Source organism: Drechmeria coniospora, chromosome 01, assembly GCF_001625195.1.
Source record: "Drechmeria coniospora strain ARSEF 6962 chromosome 01, whole genome shotgun sequence".
NCBI lineage: Eukaryota > Fungi > Ascomycota > Sordariomycetes > Hypocreales > Ophiocordycipitaceae > Drechmeria > Drechmeria coniospora.
In genome coordinates this window covers 2869801-2884485 of record NC_054389.1, presented here as the reverse complement: position 1 = coordinate 2884485, position 14685 = coordinate 2869801, and the positions used below count along the sequence as shown (strand labels likewise).

Genomic DNA, 14685 nt, shown 5'->3' with positions numbered 1-14685 from the left:
GGTGCTGCATCAGGGCATCATCGCATCGCCTGCGTGCCCATCGGCGTAATGACCCGGCTGCTGCTGTCTTGTGGCTTCCAACCTCGGTCCCTTCTCCTCCAGTCCGACGACCCAATCGTAGTTGATACGCAAGTTCTCGGCGCCGCTGAGCGCCCTCGTCATGATGCTCTCGTGCTTGTCGCGCACCAGTCGTTGCAGGGCGCTGGCCAGGAAGGAGGCCACCACGCCCACGGACCAGTCGTCCGGGATGAGTTGCAGCACCTCATCCACGTCGAACCACCCGCCGAACCGCTCCAGCAGCGCACCCGTCTGCTCGACCCGGTTGCTCAAGTCGTTGATGGCGAGGAACTCGCGCAGGACAACCCGAAACAAACCCCGGGACGCCTCCTGCTCGGACTCGTTGCTGCCGCCACCGCGTCGGTCCTCCGGGGGGACATATACGCTCCTACCGCCACGGAGGCAGTACGCCACGGCCGTGTCATAGTCGCCCAGCTTGTGGACCAGCAATCGTAGCGCATCATCATGGCGTCCCTCTCGGCCGGCAAGTATGATGGTTTCCGGCACGAGGAGATGGCCGGGCAAGCTTGTGATGCGGGCGCTAATGGCCGCCGAGTCGTAGTCGTGCGCGCCGCCCAGAAGCTGCAGCAGCCGGAGCCGGCTCTGCCACACCTCGTCGTTGTCGGGCGAGTTCTCGGCAAGAAAGTGGTGGTATGTCGGCTTCGGTGCTCGTAGCGCCCGGTAGGCGTCGTACGCCGCCACGACGGCCTCTCGGCTTGTTTCCCGCGACTCGAGATCGTCCAGGACAATGTCCAAGTAATAGGTCACCAGTTCGTTGACGTAGGCTGCATGTCCCTTGACGAAAACGAGATGCTCCAGGTAATACTTTACCGCGCTCGGGGCGCCTTGCCGTAGCATCTCCACCACTCGGTTCGGCTCAAAACTGGGCGCTCTGAGGCTGTCTCCGGCGAAGACCTCGGCGCCCAGCCTGGGGTTTCGGCTGGCAAGCCAGATGCCGTATTCCTGGACGACCATCTGGCTGCTGACCTTCTGGAGATAGTCCCGCACTCTCTTCTCGCCGTCTTGAAGCTCGTTTCCGTCGTCCCTTTCCCCCTCTATGATCCTTTTCCAAGTCGACAAAACGTCGCTTGCCCTCTTGCGGCTCTGGTATAGCCGGCTGAGAACGAAGAGCCTGTGGTACGACTCGAGGAGGCCAACGGCTCGCTCGAAGCAATCGACCCCTTTGTCGACGAGGCCGTAGAGCTCCGACCTCACAGTTCCACCATCGGGGTGGCTCTCGTGTTGATCCAGCTCCAGCAGGACAACGAGCAGGGCAGCATCCACCGTCGGAAATACGTCACCCTCGTCCGGGACACTACCAAAGCCCTTCAGCTTCTTCCACGCGAAGAGGAAGCGTCGTAAAAAGTGCAGTACTCTCGGCGAGACATCTTTGATGCCATGTTTTACCACACCAGAAAAGGATGTGCTTTGCAGATAAGTCTCTGCCACCATTCGTACTCCGTCGCAGATCCAGATCCCTTGACGTCCTTCCTTTATTTCGTTGCGGAGCCCAGGTATCAGCGAGAGAACGACTCTGGGTTCGAGCTTGCTGTCCATCAGAACCTCTTCCAGTGCGTTCATTTCGCCCGCTGAAAGTTGCTCGCCCTCCGGCGATGCCAGCAGACTGATCACCAGCAAAAGCCCTGCCCTTTGTCGAATGAAGCCAAGCGTCAGGAATTCCAGCTCAGTCTTTGCCTCTCGACCGCGAATGGACCCGAGCACGGTAAAGATGGCTCGCCTGTCTATTCCCCTAGAGTCTGCGCAACCATTCATGCAGGCAGCATCGAGAGCCGCGTCAAGCTGCATTATCAGCGGGGTTCGAGCCGCCCACCAAATGCGGTCACCAGACCAAACCGCCAGCTTGACCTTGGAGCTTGCCAACCGCCGAGTGAATTCCTCACCCTCGGAGCTTCGAGCTGCCTCCCAACCGTCCGGAGGCGAGTTGTCGTCCTGCGAGTCGTCATCGCGCTCGAAAAGCTCCTTTTCCTGGTACAACCTCTCCATGGACAGGGCTGTGCGAGAATCCGATTTCTCGAGGTATGAGTCGGCCGTGTCCAGGGGATTTGTGAACGGAAGGAACCTCTTATGGCTCAACCGAGCAACGACTTCTTCAAATTGCAGCTCGTCGGAGCCCACCAGAGATCGAAGTCCGTACGGGACCGAGTTTTCGCTGTTATTGGCGACTAACCAGTGCTTCTCAGGGGTTGCCTCGCTGGAATCCCAACGCTGGATCTCTAGCCCATATCGCAAGCCGTTGGGGCTCTGCTTGGCCATCGACGCTAGGACATAGCTGCTCACGTCTCCAGACCCGAACCGCGATGATGACAGGTCTGATTCCCTTCCATCGACAACAATCTGCTCTGGATATCTCTCGAATTCGATGGTGGAGCGGGTTGTGTCGCCGTCGAGGCTGACAAACATGCCAATGCCAGGCTCCTCCGGGCTTGTGCCGATGACGAGGAGAAACTCTTCTGGAGTCGGTGACACGATGAGCGGATGCAGCCCGGTTGCCTCCGGGACAGTCTGTTGCTGCAACGTTTGGCTGGAAACAACGGTCTCCCCGGGTGCGGCAGGCGCCGGGGTGTCTGTTTGTGGCGGAGCACCCGAGTCGGCTTGCTGAGACTGTAGATCCGCAAACGGCGGGAGAAGTGATGTCAGCTGGGACTCGGGATCCCGGCGGTCAGACTCGTGTGCTTCTTGGTGGCGGTCGCTGCTTCCCAAGACGTTTCCGCCCAGGCTCGTACTGCGGTTGTGAGCCCTGGTGGCCGAGATGGGGCGCCTTTCGGTTGACGACACGCTGCGACTTATGCCTCCTACAACTTCAGATGCCGGGGCCTGAGCTTGCTCGACTTCGACGGTATCCAAGGGCTCATCGAACGATGAGATGCTCATCAAAGGTATCTTCAAACGCCTCTCAACATCTAAGAGGGCGTAAGATCTCGAGTCTGCAACGCATGCTATGGTGTCACGGCGAATTGAAACGGTGCTGCCAGCATAATCAATGTTCTACGGCCACATCAGTATCCGCCACATTCGAGGTGGAATTCGAGGCCGCTTGGCGTACCCTGTAAGCTTGGACGCCTTCACCAACTCGCACGACTTGTATCCGTCGTTTGAGCGAGAGTAGAATCGTCACGGCGGAATTTTCGGGTTCAATCTCGTTCAGGTCAACGCCACCGACCCAATTACAGTTCTTCACCTGACCTATGCCAGACACGGGACTCAGCTCGGGCAGGGAATAGAATGCCGCCGTTGAGTTGCAGAGTATGCATGCTTTGCCAACGGTTGGTAACAGCAGGATCTGCTGAACGCCAGGTCGAGGGATTGGAGCGGCAGCCCTGGGCGGCTCGGCAAACGTGGGAGATAACCTCGAGGCGAGCATGAAGAGTGGCCTGCCAGACTTGTCGACAGGGTCGGGAGGCATCTTGACGAAGTGAAGTAGCTCAGCGGCCGAGGTGCCGACATAGAGGTTGCCGTCCAGGTATTCGACGCAGTTGATGCTAACGTGGCGCTGCGAACCGTCGGCACACAGAGGCACATTTTCGAGCAGTGGACGCAGCAGATAGGGGCCGTCATCCTTTGACGCATTCCGGGTCGCCGAAGACCCCACGTCACCAGAATCGTCGAATATCATGGCGGCGAACAGTTCTAGGGCAATATCGAGACAAGGTTGCCATACTTTCTTCTTCTAGAATCTTAGCAGGCCCGATCCTGCCACCGAGAGCGCGGGGTTCTTGATGATGAGGCGACGGGATGGCCACGGAGGTGGGTGGTGTAAAGAAAACAAAGCTGTTGGCGCTCGTCAGCCGAGCTCTGGTTGATAGGTCCAGCTAAGTCTGAGGCATGTGTGAAGGAGGGAGGTACGTACTTTCAGTGGCACATCCTAGTACTTGGGTTCCCACCAGCTGTACTCCGTTAGTAGCCAGGAGCAGATATTATTACTTAGTACTCAAGTAATATGTTACTGAAGAACGGAGTACTTGTACGGAGTACTTGTACGGAGTACTTCATACTTGCAGCAATAGTTTTGTGCTTACACGTACTACTAAGTACCTAGGTCCCCAGTTGCTTGTTCGTCCTAGTACTGTTCGAACGGGCTCTACGCACAGCCGTTCATGCCAACGAGCGCCACCTTAAGGTACTAGTACGAAGCAAGTACTCTGTACTTACTTACACTCCTCGGGTTGTAACACGTTTGCGAATGACGGAGCCCCATCATCTCCATGCAATAATCGACTTCCCCAACCCTGGCTCCTCGTCGATCTCGGCTCTTGTTCCATCTTGCCGTACCAACTGAAAAATCGATTTGGTCCTGAGTCTGGGCGAATGCAGCGGCAGTCGCCATGCAAGCGACAGACTACCTAAACGTCGCAGAGATGGCGGAACCATCGGAAGAATCTACAACATCGGCAGCGGCCGTGGTAGCGCCCACGAGCCTCACGGAGGGGAACAAGTTCAAGCATGCCATTTCGGCGTGGCGAAGTATGCCGCCGGAGGGTGAGATCAGTGCGTAGACCGTACCGTTTCTGACAGCTTCATCACAGGCGTCGACCTAACGACCTTGTCCGCGAATCTCGACGACGTCGCATCCGTGATTGTGACCTATCAGCGCGACTCTCCCGTCCAACGCAAGGACCTGGCGCAGAGGACGAAGGAGTTCAGGAAACTAGACGACGCGACCAAACTGAGCGAGTTCAAGGGACTTCTGAAAGGTTGGATCTCGCGATACCCAACTCCGTGGGCCGGCTGGTTAACCCAAAGTCGCAGCCTACCAAACATTCATCGATCTTCTGGCAAATCACTCCAGAACGGTCAACTCTGCCTTCTTGCAGGCGTACACGTCGATATCGAATGCCCCCGACCCATACCCCCTCCTTGAAGCTTCGGTAGATGCCATGCTTATTTCGGAGGACACGCTGCCGAAGCTCACCGAAGAGAACCAACACCTTCAAGATAGTGTGTCAAAGCTTACTGCCCAGTTGGAAGAGGCTGAATCCAAGCTCCAGACGGAGCGCGCGGCGCGAATGGAACTGGAGGAAAAGCTCGACGCTCGAGTCAAGGACGTTGAGGCTTCGTGGGCAGCCGTCTTGGACGAGCGAAAGGATAACTGGGAAGCCAAGGAGAAGAGCCTGGAAAGCAAGGTGGAGACGCAAGAACGTCTCTTGAGCGAAATGCGTGCCAGCTACGAAGTCAATCAGAGGCTGGGGAGGAATGGGGAAGAATTGGAAGCCAAGCGCGGCGAGGTTCGCAGTGCTGAGCTGGAGATGCTTCACTCGGACCTTGAGCGGACTAGCTCTAGGCTGGCCGATGTTGAAGCACGAAACGAGCAAATGAGACTGGAGTTGGCTCAGGTCAAGTCCTCGGTGCCATCTCAAGCCTCGAAAACTCTGGAAGACGACCCCGGCTACATGCGGGTGCGGTCCGAGAATTCTTCGCTGATTCGCAAGCTCGACACGACCCGAATGGAAAAGGAGAACCTCAAGCGAAATCTGGACACTCGTTTACGGTCATTGGAGCGCGAAGTGACGCTGCTTAGCAACGAAAGGGAGTCCCTCAAGGCCAAGGTAAAACAGTACGGTGATTACGATGAAATCAAGCAGGAGCTCGAGATTCTCAAGAGCATCGAGTTCTTCACCGGAGACGATGACGATGGTCGTGAGCTTCATGGGGGCGCTGGAAAGGGCGAGACATTGGAGAAGCTGCTGATGTCGAGGAACAAGCGGCTGGGCGACGAGCTCACCGTTCTTCGTGTGTCTCATCAGGAGCTTCAATCTAGGCTGGAGGATCTGCAGGACGAACTTTCGAGGACGAACGCCGAACTCGAAAAATCTCACAACCTCAATGAGAAACTCGAGGGCGATCTCGAGAGCATGCATGCCGAAGGGGCGAATGCTTTCCCGTCAGGTGCGTCGGTTGCCGGCACATACATAGCCCGGGCGCAAAATCGAAGGGGCGGCCGGGTCTCCCCAACCTCGTCCATCATCAGCGGCATGGATCCACGAATGGGTCCAAGCGAACGGGAACCGATGGGGGGTGGCTCAGGTATCCTACCCATGGTCACGGCCCAGCGGGATCGGTTCAAGCAGAAGATTGTGCAGCTGGAACAGGAGTTGTCCGAGACGCACCGGACATTACAGCAGGTGCGTCATGAAGTGGCCGCGTTGCAGAAGGACAACCTGAACCTGTACGAGAAAACCCGATATGTGTCGACGTACAATCGGGGAGGTGCGATGACATCGTCGTCATCAGCACATGCATCGAACCCCAACCCTTCGTCCGTGTCGATGTCGGCGAACAATGGCTCCGGCACATCGCTGGACCGATACAAAAAGGCGTACGAGACGAACATATCGCCATTCGCGGCCTTTAGAGGCAGGGAATCCGCGAGGGCCTATCGACGGATGAGCTTTCCAGAACGGGTCGTCTATTCCATCACGCGGATGGTACTGGCATCCCGGGCGAGCAGGAATCTGTTTGCAATGTACTGCGTGGCCTTGCACGTCGTCGTCTTCTTCTCCCTCTACTGGCTGGGAAGTGCAGACTTGGAAAGGCATGTTAGCAATCTCGGACATGCTGCTGCAGCGGCGGGTCAAGGAAGCTCGGCGCATGGAGAGCCGAACCGCGGGAAGTGGGAAGCGGATGGGTTCAACGGGTAACCGGCCGTTCGAAACCTGACTCCAGTGACGCCTGGCCTGGCACATGACTTTTTGGCAGATTGCTACCCTACCTGGCGCGTTGTGGATTGTACGAGTAGAGGGTACAATGACCTAACGGAGGGATGGATGGGTGGGTGAATAGATTTGGCATTCGCTCGGGTTCCCGAGCCAAGAGCACGCACGACTAGCAGCTGAAACGACTGCCCAGCCACACCTCTGTTGGTCCAGTTTGAACTTCGCCAATCGCCTGGATTTGAGCCGGTACTTGCAACGTTGTGTGGGTAGCCTGTTGGTGTGGTTTGTTCCGTACATGCAGCCTCGAAAAGACTCGGGCAATCGTAAAGCCGCGTTTGGCATGGTCATAGATTGGGTAACGTCTATGACGACAAAAGACACCAACGATGCCGTCGATTCCGGTAGCACATGGTCCGTCCCCTGCTGATGTGATCGAGGAAGAACAGCGATTCGGATGAAGAACGGGGCAATTTCCGACGACAAACTGAACATACATATCAGGAATGAAACACCAATAACTCTGGCAGTGCTATAAAATACGATGATCCGTCCAACATTCGTAACCATGTTGGACTGTCACACAAAGTTTGAACGGCACCGGCACCAAATCTGGCTTTGGTCGTCTTTATTTCATCAGGGGGGTACGAGAAACGAAGAGCAACTGTGCGGCACGATACCCCCGAGACTCCGTACTCCCCCTGTATCTCCCATCATGTGCGAGGGGAGAAAAGCCATAAATTGCCCCAAACGCACATGTCAACGTTGAAATCCACCCATGTCCTGCATCCTGACCGAACTCCCCTCAGCCCGCGCCCTCTTACGAGGCCGTGATGGCCTTGCGAAGGCGAGAGCCACGCTGTCTCGAGTTCAGGCGGAGCTCTTCACGGTTGGCAACCTGCTCAGACTTTTGCACAACCTCGTCGGCCTCTGTCAGGATCAGCTCGATATGGCAGGGGTTCGACATGTAAGGGTTGATCTGAGAGTGAACGTCAGCCGCTTAGAAAACAGAGGCAATCGACACCACGGGTGTCGCCAGGAGCAGGTAAGAAGGAAACATACTCGACCGTGGGCGCGGTATGTTCGGCGGCGCTGCTTGGGGGCCTGGTTGACTTGGATGTGCTTCACGATCAGGGCACCGGTGTCAAGGCCCTTGGCATCGGCATTCGCCTCAGCATTTTTCAAGAGGTCCAGCAGAAACTGGGCCGACTTGACGGGCCATCGGGCCTTGGAGACGCCGAACTGCTTGCCTGCAACCATCACCAATCAGTCACCGTCCTGCTCAACGAAACCCAAGATTCTGGACGCCTTGTGGATATTGAACAAAAAGACCAGGCGGCCCTGTTTCTTTCCGGCTTGGGAGAGGATCCTTGACGGGTTCGCGTCGTACCTTGCGCGCAGCGGCCAGTGCTGCCGGCATATCGTCGCATGGGAACAGCCTCCTTGTGCTCCTGCACATTCTCAAGGAAGGCAACGGCACGCTGCAGCTTCCAGCCGTTGATGGCCTGGGCGGTCTCGCGAGTGTTCTTGAAGGAAACTCGCAGGTAGGCACCGCGGGCGCGGGCCGATTTGGAGGGCTGGATCTCGGTCGCGGCGTATCGAACCTGTACAAGGAGCAGTAATTAGTGGTTGTTCATCGTCTGCCTCGCCAAAATCCTTGCAGCAGGTTCCGTGAGATGGAACTTCAATCGCGCAACATGCTCATTCGACAAGAAATCAAATGTTTCCGGGCGCAACTCACCATCTCGACGACTTGGATGGAGTGACTGATTCGACTGCGTTAAGTTCGCTGGCCAGACTTGAGAAATTCTGAACTGATGCACTTGCTCCGGGTCCATTTTTTCGCTTACCTATTTTGGGTGAGGAGGGGGCTCTCTAGGGCTTCCCTGCCCTACTCGACATGTACAGTAAGCACTTGGGCGTAAGAACCCAGGTCGCCGCCATCTATGGCACAACAAAGCAAAATTCACCGTAGAGGTCGCAAATGTATTATATTGTATTTCTCAATGTTTACTTCTAGAACAATGGATATTTTACCCTCTTTTCAACTTCGTACCCTGGAAATTGGTTGCACTTTCCGAACGAGATGTTTTACTGCAGTGTTTGTGACTTTGCAGCAATCTCAAGGTGGCCGCCGCCTTCAACACGCCACGTGACCCATCATGAATTGTGGGGGGACGGGCCTTCATCGGTACCGGAAGTCGGTCGGTCCGGTGAGGGACTCCCAGAAATTGATCTAGCCAATAATGGAGCAGAATGCTGCTCGATGCTCAAAAATTTCTTCCACTTCTAAAGCGTGCCTCAAGATTCAACAAGCAAGTACGCAGGACAACAGACCAGTTTGTTCGCGCCTAGGCCTGCTTCAGGAATTCGATCACTTGCCATTGTGCCAGTATTGACAGACCATTCACTTCTTGAATCTCTTCAACATCACATCATAATGGCATTCGGTGCTCGAGGCGGTGCATCGCGAGGCGGCCCCCGCGGTGGTGGTGGCATGCGAGGTGGTGCTCGCGGAGGTCGCGGTGGCTTCGGCGGCTTTGGTGGGCGAGGCGGTGCTGGCGGCGCTCGCGGAGGACCTCGAGGTACGAGATGATCATGACAAATTCGGCTCCTCATCCACGCAGTCGGAGCCGTTGAGCTTACTTTTGCAACAGGTGGCGGCCGTGGTGGAGGCATGCGAGGAGGCGCTGGTCGCGGTGGCCGTGGTGGTCCCCGTGGAGGCATGAAGCCTGGCATGAAGGGCGGTGCCAAGGTTGTCGTGGTATGCGTTCACTCCCAACATGACGGTCGAAGGAAGCCTTTGCTTGGTATCCGGTTCTGACCAAGTTGCATCTCAGGAGCCTCACCGCCACCCCGGTGTCTTCGTCGTCCGCGGCGGTAAGGAGGATGGCCTGGCTACGCGCAACATGGTTCTGAACGAATCGGTCTATGGCGAGAAGCGAATCCAGCACGACGAGACTGTCCAGAACGATGATGGCACAACCACTACCACCAAGGTCGAGTACCGAATGTGGAACCCCTTCCGAAGCAAACTTTGCGCCGCCATCGCCGGTGGTGCCGACGAAATCTACATGCGACCTGGCTCCCGTGTTCTGTATATCGGTGCCGCCTCTGGAACTTCCGTTTCACACGTTTCCGACCTTGTCGGCCCTACCGGATACGTATACGCCGTCGAATTCTCGTCTCGATCCGGCCGCGACCTCATTGCCATGGCATCGAAACGCACCAACGTGGTTCCTATCGTCGAGGATGCCCGTCAGCCCGCCCGCTACCGCATGATAGTACCAATGGTTGACGTCATTTTTGCCGACGTTGCCCAGCCAGATCAAGCCCGTATCGTTGCCATGAACGCCAACTGGTTCTTGAAAGCTGGCGGCGGCGTGCTCATTTCCATCAAGGCCAACTGCATCGATTCTACTGCGCCTCCGGCTGAGGTATTCGCTGCCGAGGTCAACAAGATGAGAGCCGAGCACATCAAGCCCAAGTTCCAACTTACGCTTGGTGAGTATACCATATCCGGATCTGTTTCTGCGACGTTGCAAACTGACTTGGTATCCAAGAACCTTTCGAGCGCGACCATTGCCTGGTTGCCGGTGTGTACGAACGCCACCAATAAGGAGACTTGCCTGGATGGCTCAGAGTCTATCCTCATAATTCTTATTTCACAGGCTTCATTTGATTCCCCACACCTAAATCGCTTGATCATCCTGAGCTCCTTGAGCATATCACAGTCATGTATGCTTTGATGTCCGGTATTTGATTTTTATCACATGCTATTCCCCGCGCGGCTGCTTCATCAGGCGAGAAGGCGTTACGGATGGGCTGGGATATGTACATAGACTGTTTTTGACGTCAAATCCAATTGGAAAGACGTTCGCTTTTGTTCTTACCTGTACCGCCTCCATCCGCAGATGCAGACGCGTGAGCAGCCTAGTTCCACCGCAGACTGGGGCTGAAACAGCAACGCACGGCATGCGGAGTGTGCTCTGCCATTGTATCACGGGGTACTGAAACACCCCCATTCTGCGAGGTGCAAGGGAATCGTGCATGTAAGTGTCTGGTCAGCGGCGACTAGACTTCAGCAAAGTCTACACTTTGACAGTGGTGCGGAGCAGGACGAAGCAGTGGACCTCGATGAGACTGACCGAACGTCTTCCCGAGCTTCGTTCGTCACATTGCTGGTGCTGTAACCTTCCATACCCCGCACCCTGTCACAACTCGAGTCCTTAGCAGCTCACGCTTGAAATGGACATGGACGGTTGAAAAAAAACCCTACTTGTACTAGCCGCATTGACTTTTCGCGTACGGGAGTACTTTCACATGCTATCATGGGTGGGAAAACTATTAATTTGCTAATTGTATTATCCTAGCATAGATGCTCACTCCTTAATGTATTTATCGCATTGCGTATGTTATCTAGCCACCATTATGAATACATTGTCCAGGGCAAGGCACAGAATGCTACCGATTGAGGTAGGCAGACCTAATTAGTACGGGAATGCTGTAATAATACGGAGTACTCCCTCCGTACGGAGTACTGCGCGGAGTACGGAGCAGACACAGCTTGAATACAAGCATGCATGTCAGTTGCGTACGTGGCGTAGCGGATACATGAACGTACGTACCTGGATCCATCGTTAATGCAGCATTTGGCGCTCGCACCAGAGTACTTGTTGTACTTACTGTACAACTAACTACTTAGGTTAGTACACTTATACTAGAAGTACAGTACATTCTACCAACCAACAGGTAAGTAAGTATCTTGTACTCGGTACCTTGACAGTCCATTCCGAGCTATGGCCTTGTACATTCAACTCGTGTAATTCATTCTCTTATTGACACGCGCCTTCGCATGACCTCACAAGTCACATACTTACAGGCAAGAAAGTCGCAGCCTGTGATCGGTCCCTCATGGGCCAGAAGCTTCTGCCCCGACTCCGAAACTTCTGCGGGTTCCCCCGCCAAGAGCTTCATTGAGCGGCATGGCGACACCTGCGAGCAGTTGCCACATCTACGCGACGGTAAGTCAACCTACCCAAACATGAAGGCATGGCACAGCATCGCCACGATCCTCCAAGTTGTACGTGCAAAGACAGCATGTAACACCCAATGACTTCTTCCGCGCAGCTGCTTCTCAACGATTCTTACCTCCCAGGTATGAGGTCCCGTCGCTGCACACGCGACTCCTGCTCACAAGTATGTTCGTCGTAGGCGCCCTTGTCCTCGCCCACTCGCTGCGTGACGCCGGCACCACCCAGAAGCTTGCTGTCTTCATTACCCTCGACTCCGTGTCGGCCGAAGCCATAGCGCTGCTCAAGGTTTGTTCGCGCCCTTCCCGAGTCAGAACCCGAGTTGTGAACTTCTGAAATCAACGAGCAACTGACAATGCCTTGGACGCTTACCATACAGACAGTTTTCGACCATGTCTTTCCAGTTCCACGAATACGCAACGAGCAGCCGGCGAATTTGTACCTCATGAATCGTGCCGATCTGCACTCTGCCTTCACCAAGATTAACCTATGGAAGCAAACTCAATTTACTAAAATCGTCTACATCGATGCCGATATCGTTGCCTACCGCGCTCCCGACGAGCTCTTCCACATTCCCCATGCCTTCTCTGCCGCGCCTGACATAGGGTGGCCGGATATCTTCAACACGGGCGTAATGGTCATAACTCCCAACATGGGCGACTACTATGCCATGCTGGCAATGGCTGAAAGAAATATATCCTTTGATGGAGCCGACCAGGGCCTCCTGAACATGCACTTCGGCCGCGGATTCAACCGCTTGCCGTTCACCTACAACGTCACTCCCTCTGCCCACTATCAGTATGTTCCCGCATATCGTCACTTTCAGTCTAGCATCAGCATGGTTCATTTCATCGGCTCCAGCAAGCCATGGCTGTCAGACCGCAACGCATCGCACGGTGCCACACTTTACGACGAGATGGTTGGTCGATGGTGGGCAGTGTACGATCGTCACTATCGATTTCTCGTATGCACGCCCCGTTGGATTGAATAGCCTGTTCGTCGCGATTAGGGCAGAACTGACTAGTCATCTCCAGGAAGCTTCATCGCAGCAGCCGCAGACTTCTCCAGTCGATTTCTTGTCATCTTTCATTAGAAGAGCCTTCCAGTCCGGGGCCATTGTAACTAAGGAAAGCCATAATGGAATTATCATAAACGGCCATGATTCTGCCGCAGCAAAGGATGAGACCAGTTCGCATCAGGCTCCTGAGTCCTCCAAATCCGATGGTACAGCGCATCCTTGGAACCACTGGCCACACGATTTTTCTGCTTATACTTTGTACGCACTTGCAGGCATTGAAATCGAGGCACAATCATCACCGTCTACCGGTGACAGATGTTCTGCCGAGGTGGAGAATGTTCAGGAACCGATGTTCACGCCTAGTTGGGATGCTCAGAGGTAGTGTGCCACTCATCGGGGAACACAAGTCGCTCGAGCTCGCTGACAGAGTCTGGACGGATAGGCAATCGCCCCCTCCAGGGTCCAAACCAGAGGCGGCCAACTTTCCTGCAACCCACTACGAGATGTCGACTGACACAGAACCATTCATACCTCCTGCACGCTACCCTAGCCCTCCACGAAACATGTGGTACGAGGTTCCCAAAGAGGCTGCACTGTTACCGACCAAGCAACCACGTCAGATATTCCCATGGGAAGTGGACCGGCCCAAACCATCAAGAGCCTTCGCGAACGAGAGGCCAGTAGTAGTTCCAATAGAGCAGGAATCGTCAAGCAATCTTGCCGGTGAGTGAGACAACGTCGTCAATGCATTCAACCATTCTGAGGCATGTATTCTAGGCCCATCCCAATCCCAGGAAGACGAGCAGCTATCTCCCATGTCCACTGATATGGCAGCGTCCTTCAACTATGGGAACTCATTCCCACGGGTCAACGCCTGGGACGATGTGCCAGAGATTGATCGCTATGTCGAAAGGTTTCGGCGGCATCATCGTGTGGGCAGTCAGCAGGCTGTAGGTGGCTTTTCCGGTCCACTGAGTCCTATAGCCGCCGACTTGGCAAGCAAGAAGCTCCCCAGCACAAAGGTAACCGACTTTCCTAGCGCCGAGGAACGGCCCAGTCTGCCAGTCACCCCAGCACCCATTCAGCCAGCATTATGGACCCAGGGTGTGACGGGAGATCACGATAATAGAGGAAACATACCTCTTCCAGAGGCTGAGGGTGTTCCGGTACAGACAGCATGGGTAAGTGTGCATGGGAAATGATGAGGACCCGGTGCCTCCCTTGCAATCTGACTGACGTGGGTACCACCGCAAGGACCCAGCCGAACAACTCCAAAAGCTTGCAATGCAGCAGTCCGAAGCTCTGCTACGCAGACTAGGCGGCGATGAAAGTCAAAGGAATCGCGAGATTCCCTCACGGCCACTACCCTTCGGGTCCGACCCGATCACGTCTCCTACACATGTTGTGTGGGCTGCACCGCCGGCCGTCTTGAGTCCACAGCCCGTATCATCAGTCAAGAACCTGGTCCAGAATATGAACAAGGCTGACGAGTTTGTCATCGTGGGGGCAGAGGCCACCTTGAGTGGAGCTAGGTTGAAAAGACGAGGAAGTCCGGCGCCTACTTCAGAGGACGCCAAAGCATAAAATTACGTGCGACGGTTGAATAGATGATTCCTTGCTCATTTGTGTGTATTGCATGAGTGCTATGCTCGCCTTCATTGTCTTCTACCCTCAACTCTCATCCCTTGGTACCTATGTAGTTCACCTTGTCTGCTTAAAACGAGGATGCCCGATACTGGGAGAGTGGTGGATTACATGAGCCTTTTGGAGCATCGAATCTGCGAGTTGACTTTCATCCAATCGAATAGGAGCATTGCATCATGGTTGTATACTGTAATATAGTTATTATTCGGTTGATTACTTCCTAGACATGTTTCGGTTTCATATTTTCTTGGCCTAGGTGTTCGTT

At 55.0% G+C, this 14685-nt stretch overlaps 5 protein-coding genes across 5 annotated transcripts; 3 read left to right on the top strand and 2 right to left on the bottom strand.

Moving 5' to 3' along the window:
* Positions 1-9: 9 nt before the first annotated feature.
* DCS_00774 (uncharacterized protein) lies at positions 10-3691 on the bottom strand (the record flags this gene model as incomplete). The annotated part of the gene is made up of 2 exons (XM_040798110.1): positions 10-3063; positions 3122-3691. The coding sequence occupies 2 exons, from the start codon at positions 3689-3691 to the stop codon at positions 10-12; spliced, it is 3624 nt and encodes a 1207-aa protein (XP_040658993.1).
* Positions 3692-4433: 742 nt separating this feature from the next.
* Positions 4434-6713, top strand: DCS_00773 (Golgi membrane protein; the record flags this gene model as incomplete). The annotated part of the gene is made up of 3 exons (XM_040798109.1): positions 4434-4539; positions 4602-4769; positions 4825-6713. The coding sequence occupies 3 exons, from the start codon at positions 4434-4436 to the stop codon at positions 6711-6713; spliced, it is 2163 nt and encodes a 720-aa protein (XP_040658992.1).
* Positions 6714-7545: 832 nt separating this feature from the next.
* DCS_00772 (Ribosomal protein L22/L17, eukaryotic/archaeal) lies at positions 7546-8469 on the bottom strand (the record flags this gene model as incomplete). The annotated part of the gene is made up of 4 exons (XM_040798108.1): positions 7546-7704; positions 7788-7975; positions 8116-8329; positions 8467-8469. 4 exons carry the CDS (start codon positions 8467-8469, stop codon positions 7546-7548), a joined length of 564 nt encoding a protein of 187 aa, XP_040658991.1.
* Positions 8470-9165: 696 nt separating this feature from the next.
* Positions 9166-10474, top strand: DCS_00771 (uncharacterized protein; the record flags this gene model as incomplete). The annotated part of the gene is made up of 3 exons (XM_040798107.1): positions 9166-9310; positions 9383-9489; positions 9611-10474. 3 exons carry the CDS (start codon positions 9166-9168, stop codon positions 10472-10474), a joined length of 1116 nt encoding a protein of 371 aa, XP_040658990.1.
* A 1106-nt stretch (positions 10475-11580) lies between these two features.
* Positions 11581-14360, top strand: DCS_00770 (glycogenin; the record flags this gene model as incomplete). Its single annotated transcript, XM_040798106.1, has 8 exons — positions 11581-11808; positions 11856-11883; positions 11940-12046; positions 12138-12722; positions 12793-13154; positions 13204-13499; positions 13554-13957; positions 14031-14360. 8 exons carry the CDS (start codon positions 11581-11583, stop codon positions 14358-14360), a joined length of 2340 nt encoding a protein of 779 aa, XP_040658989.1.
* Positions 14361-14685: the final 325 nt, after the last annotated feature.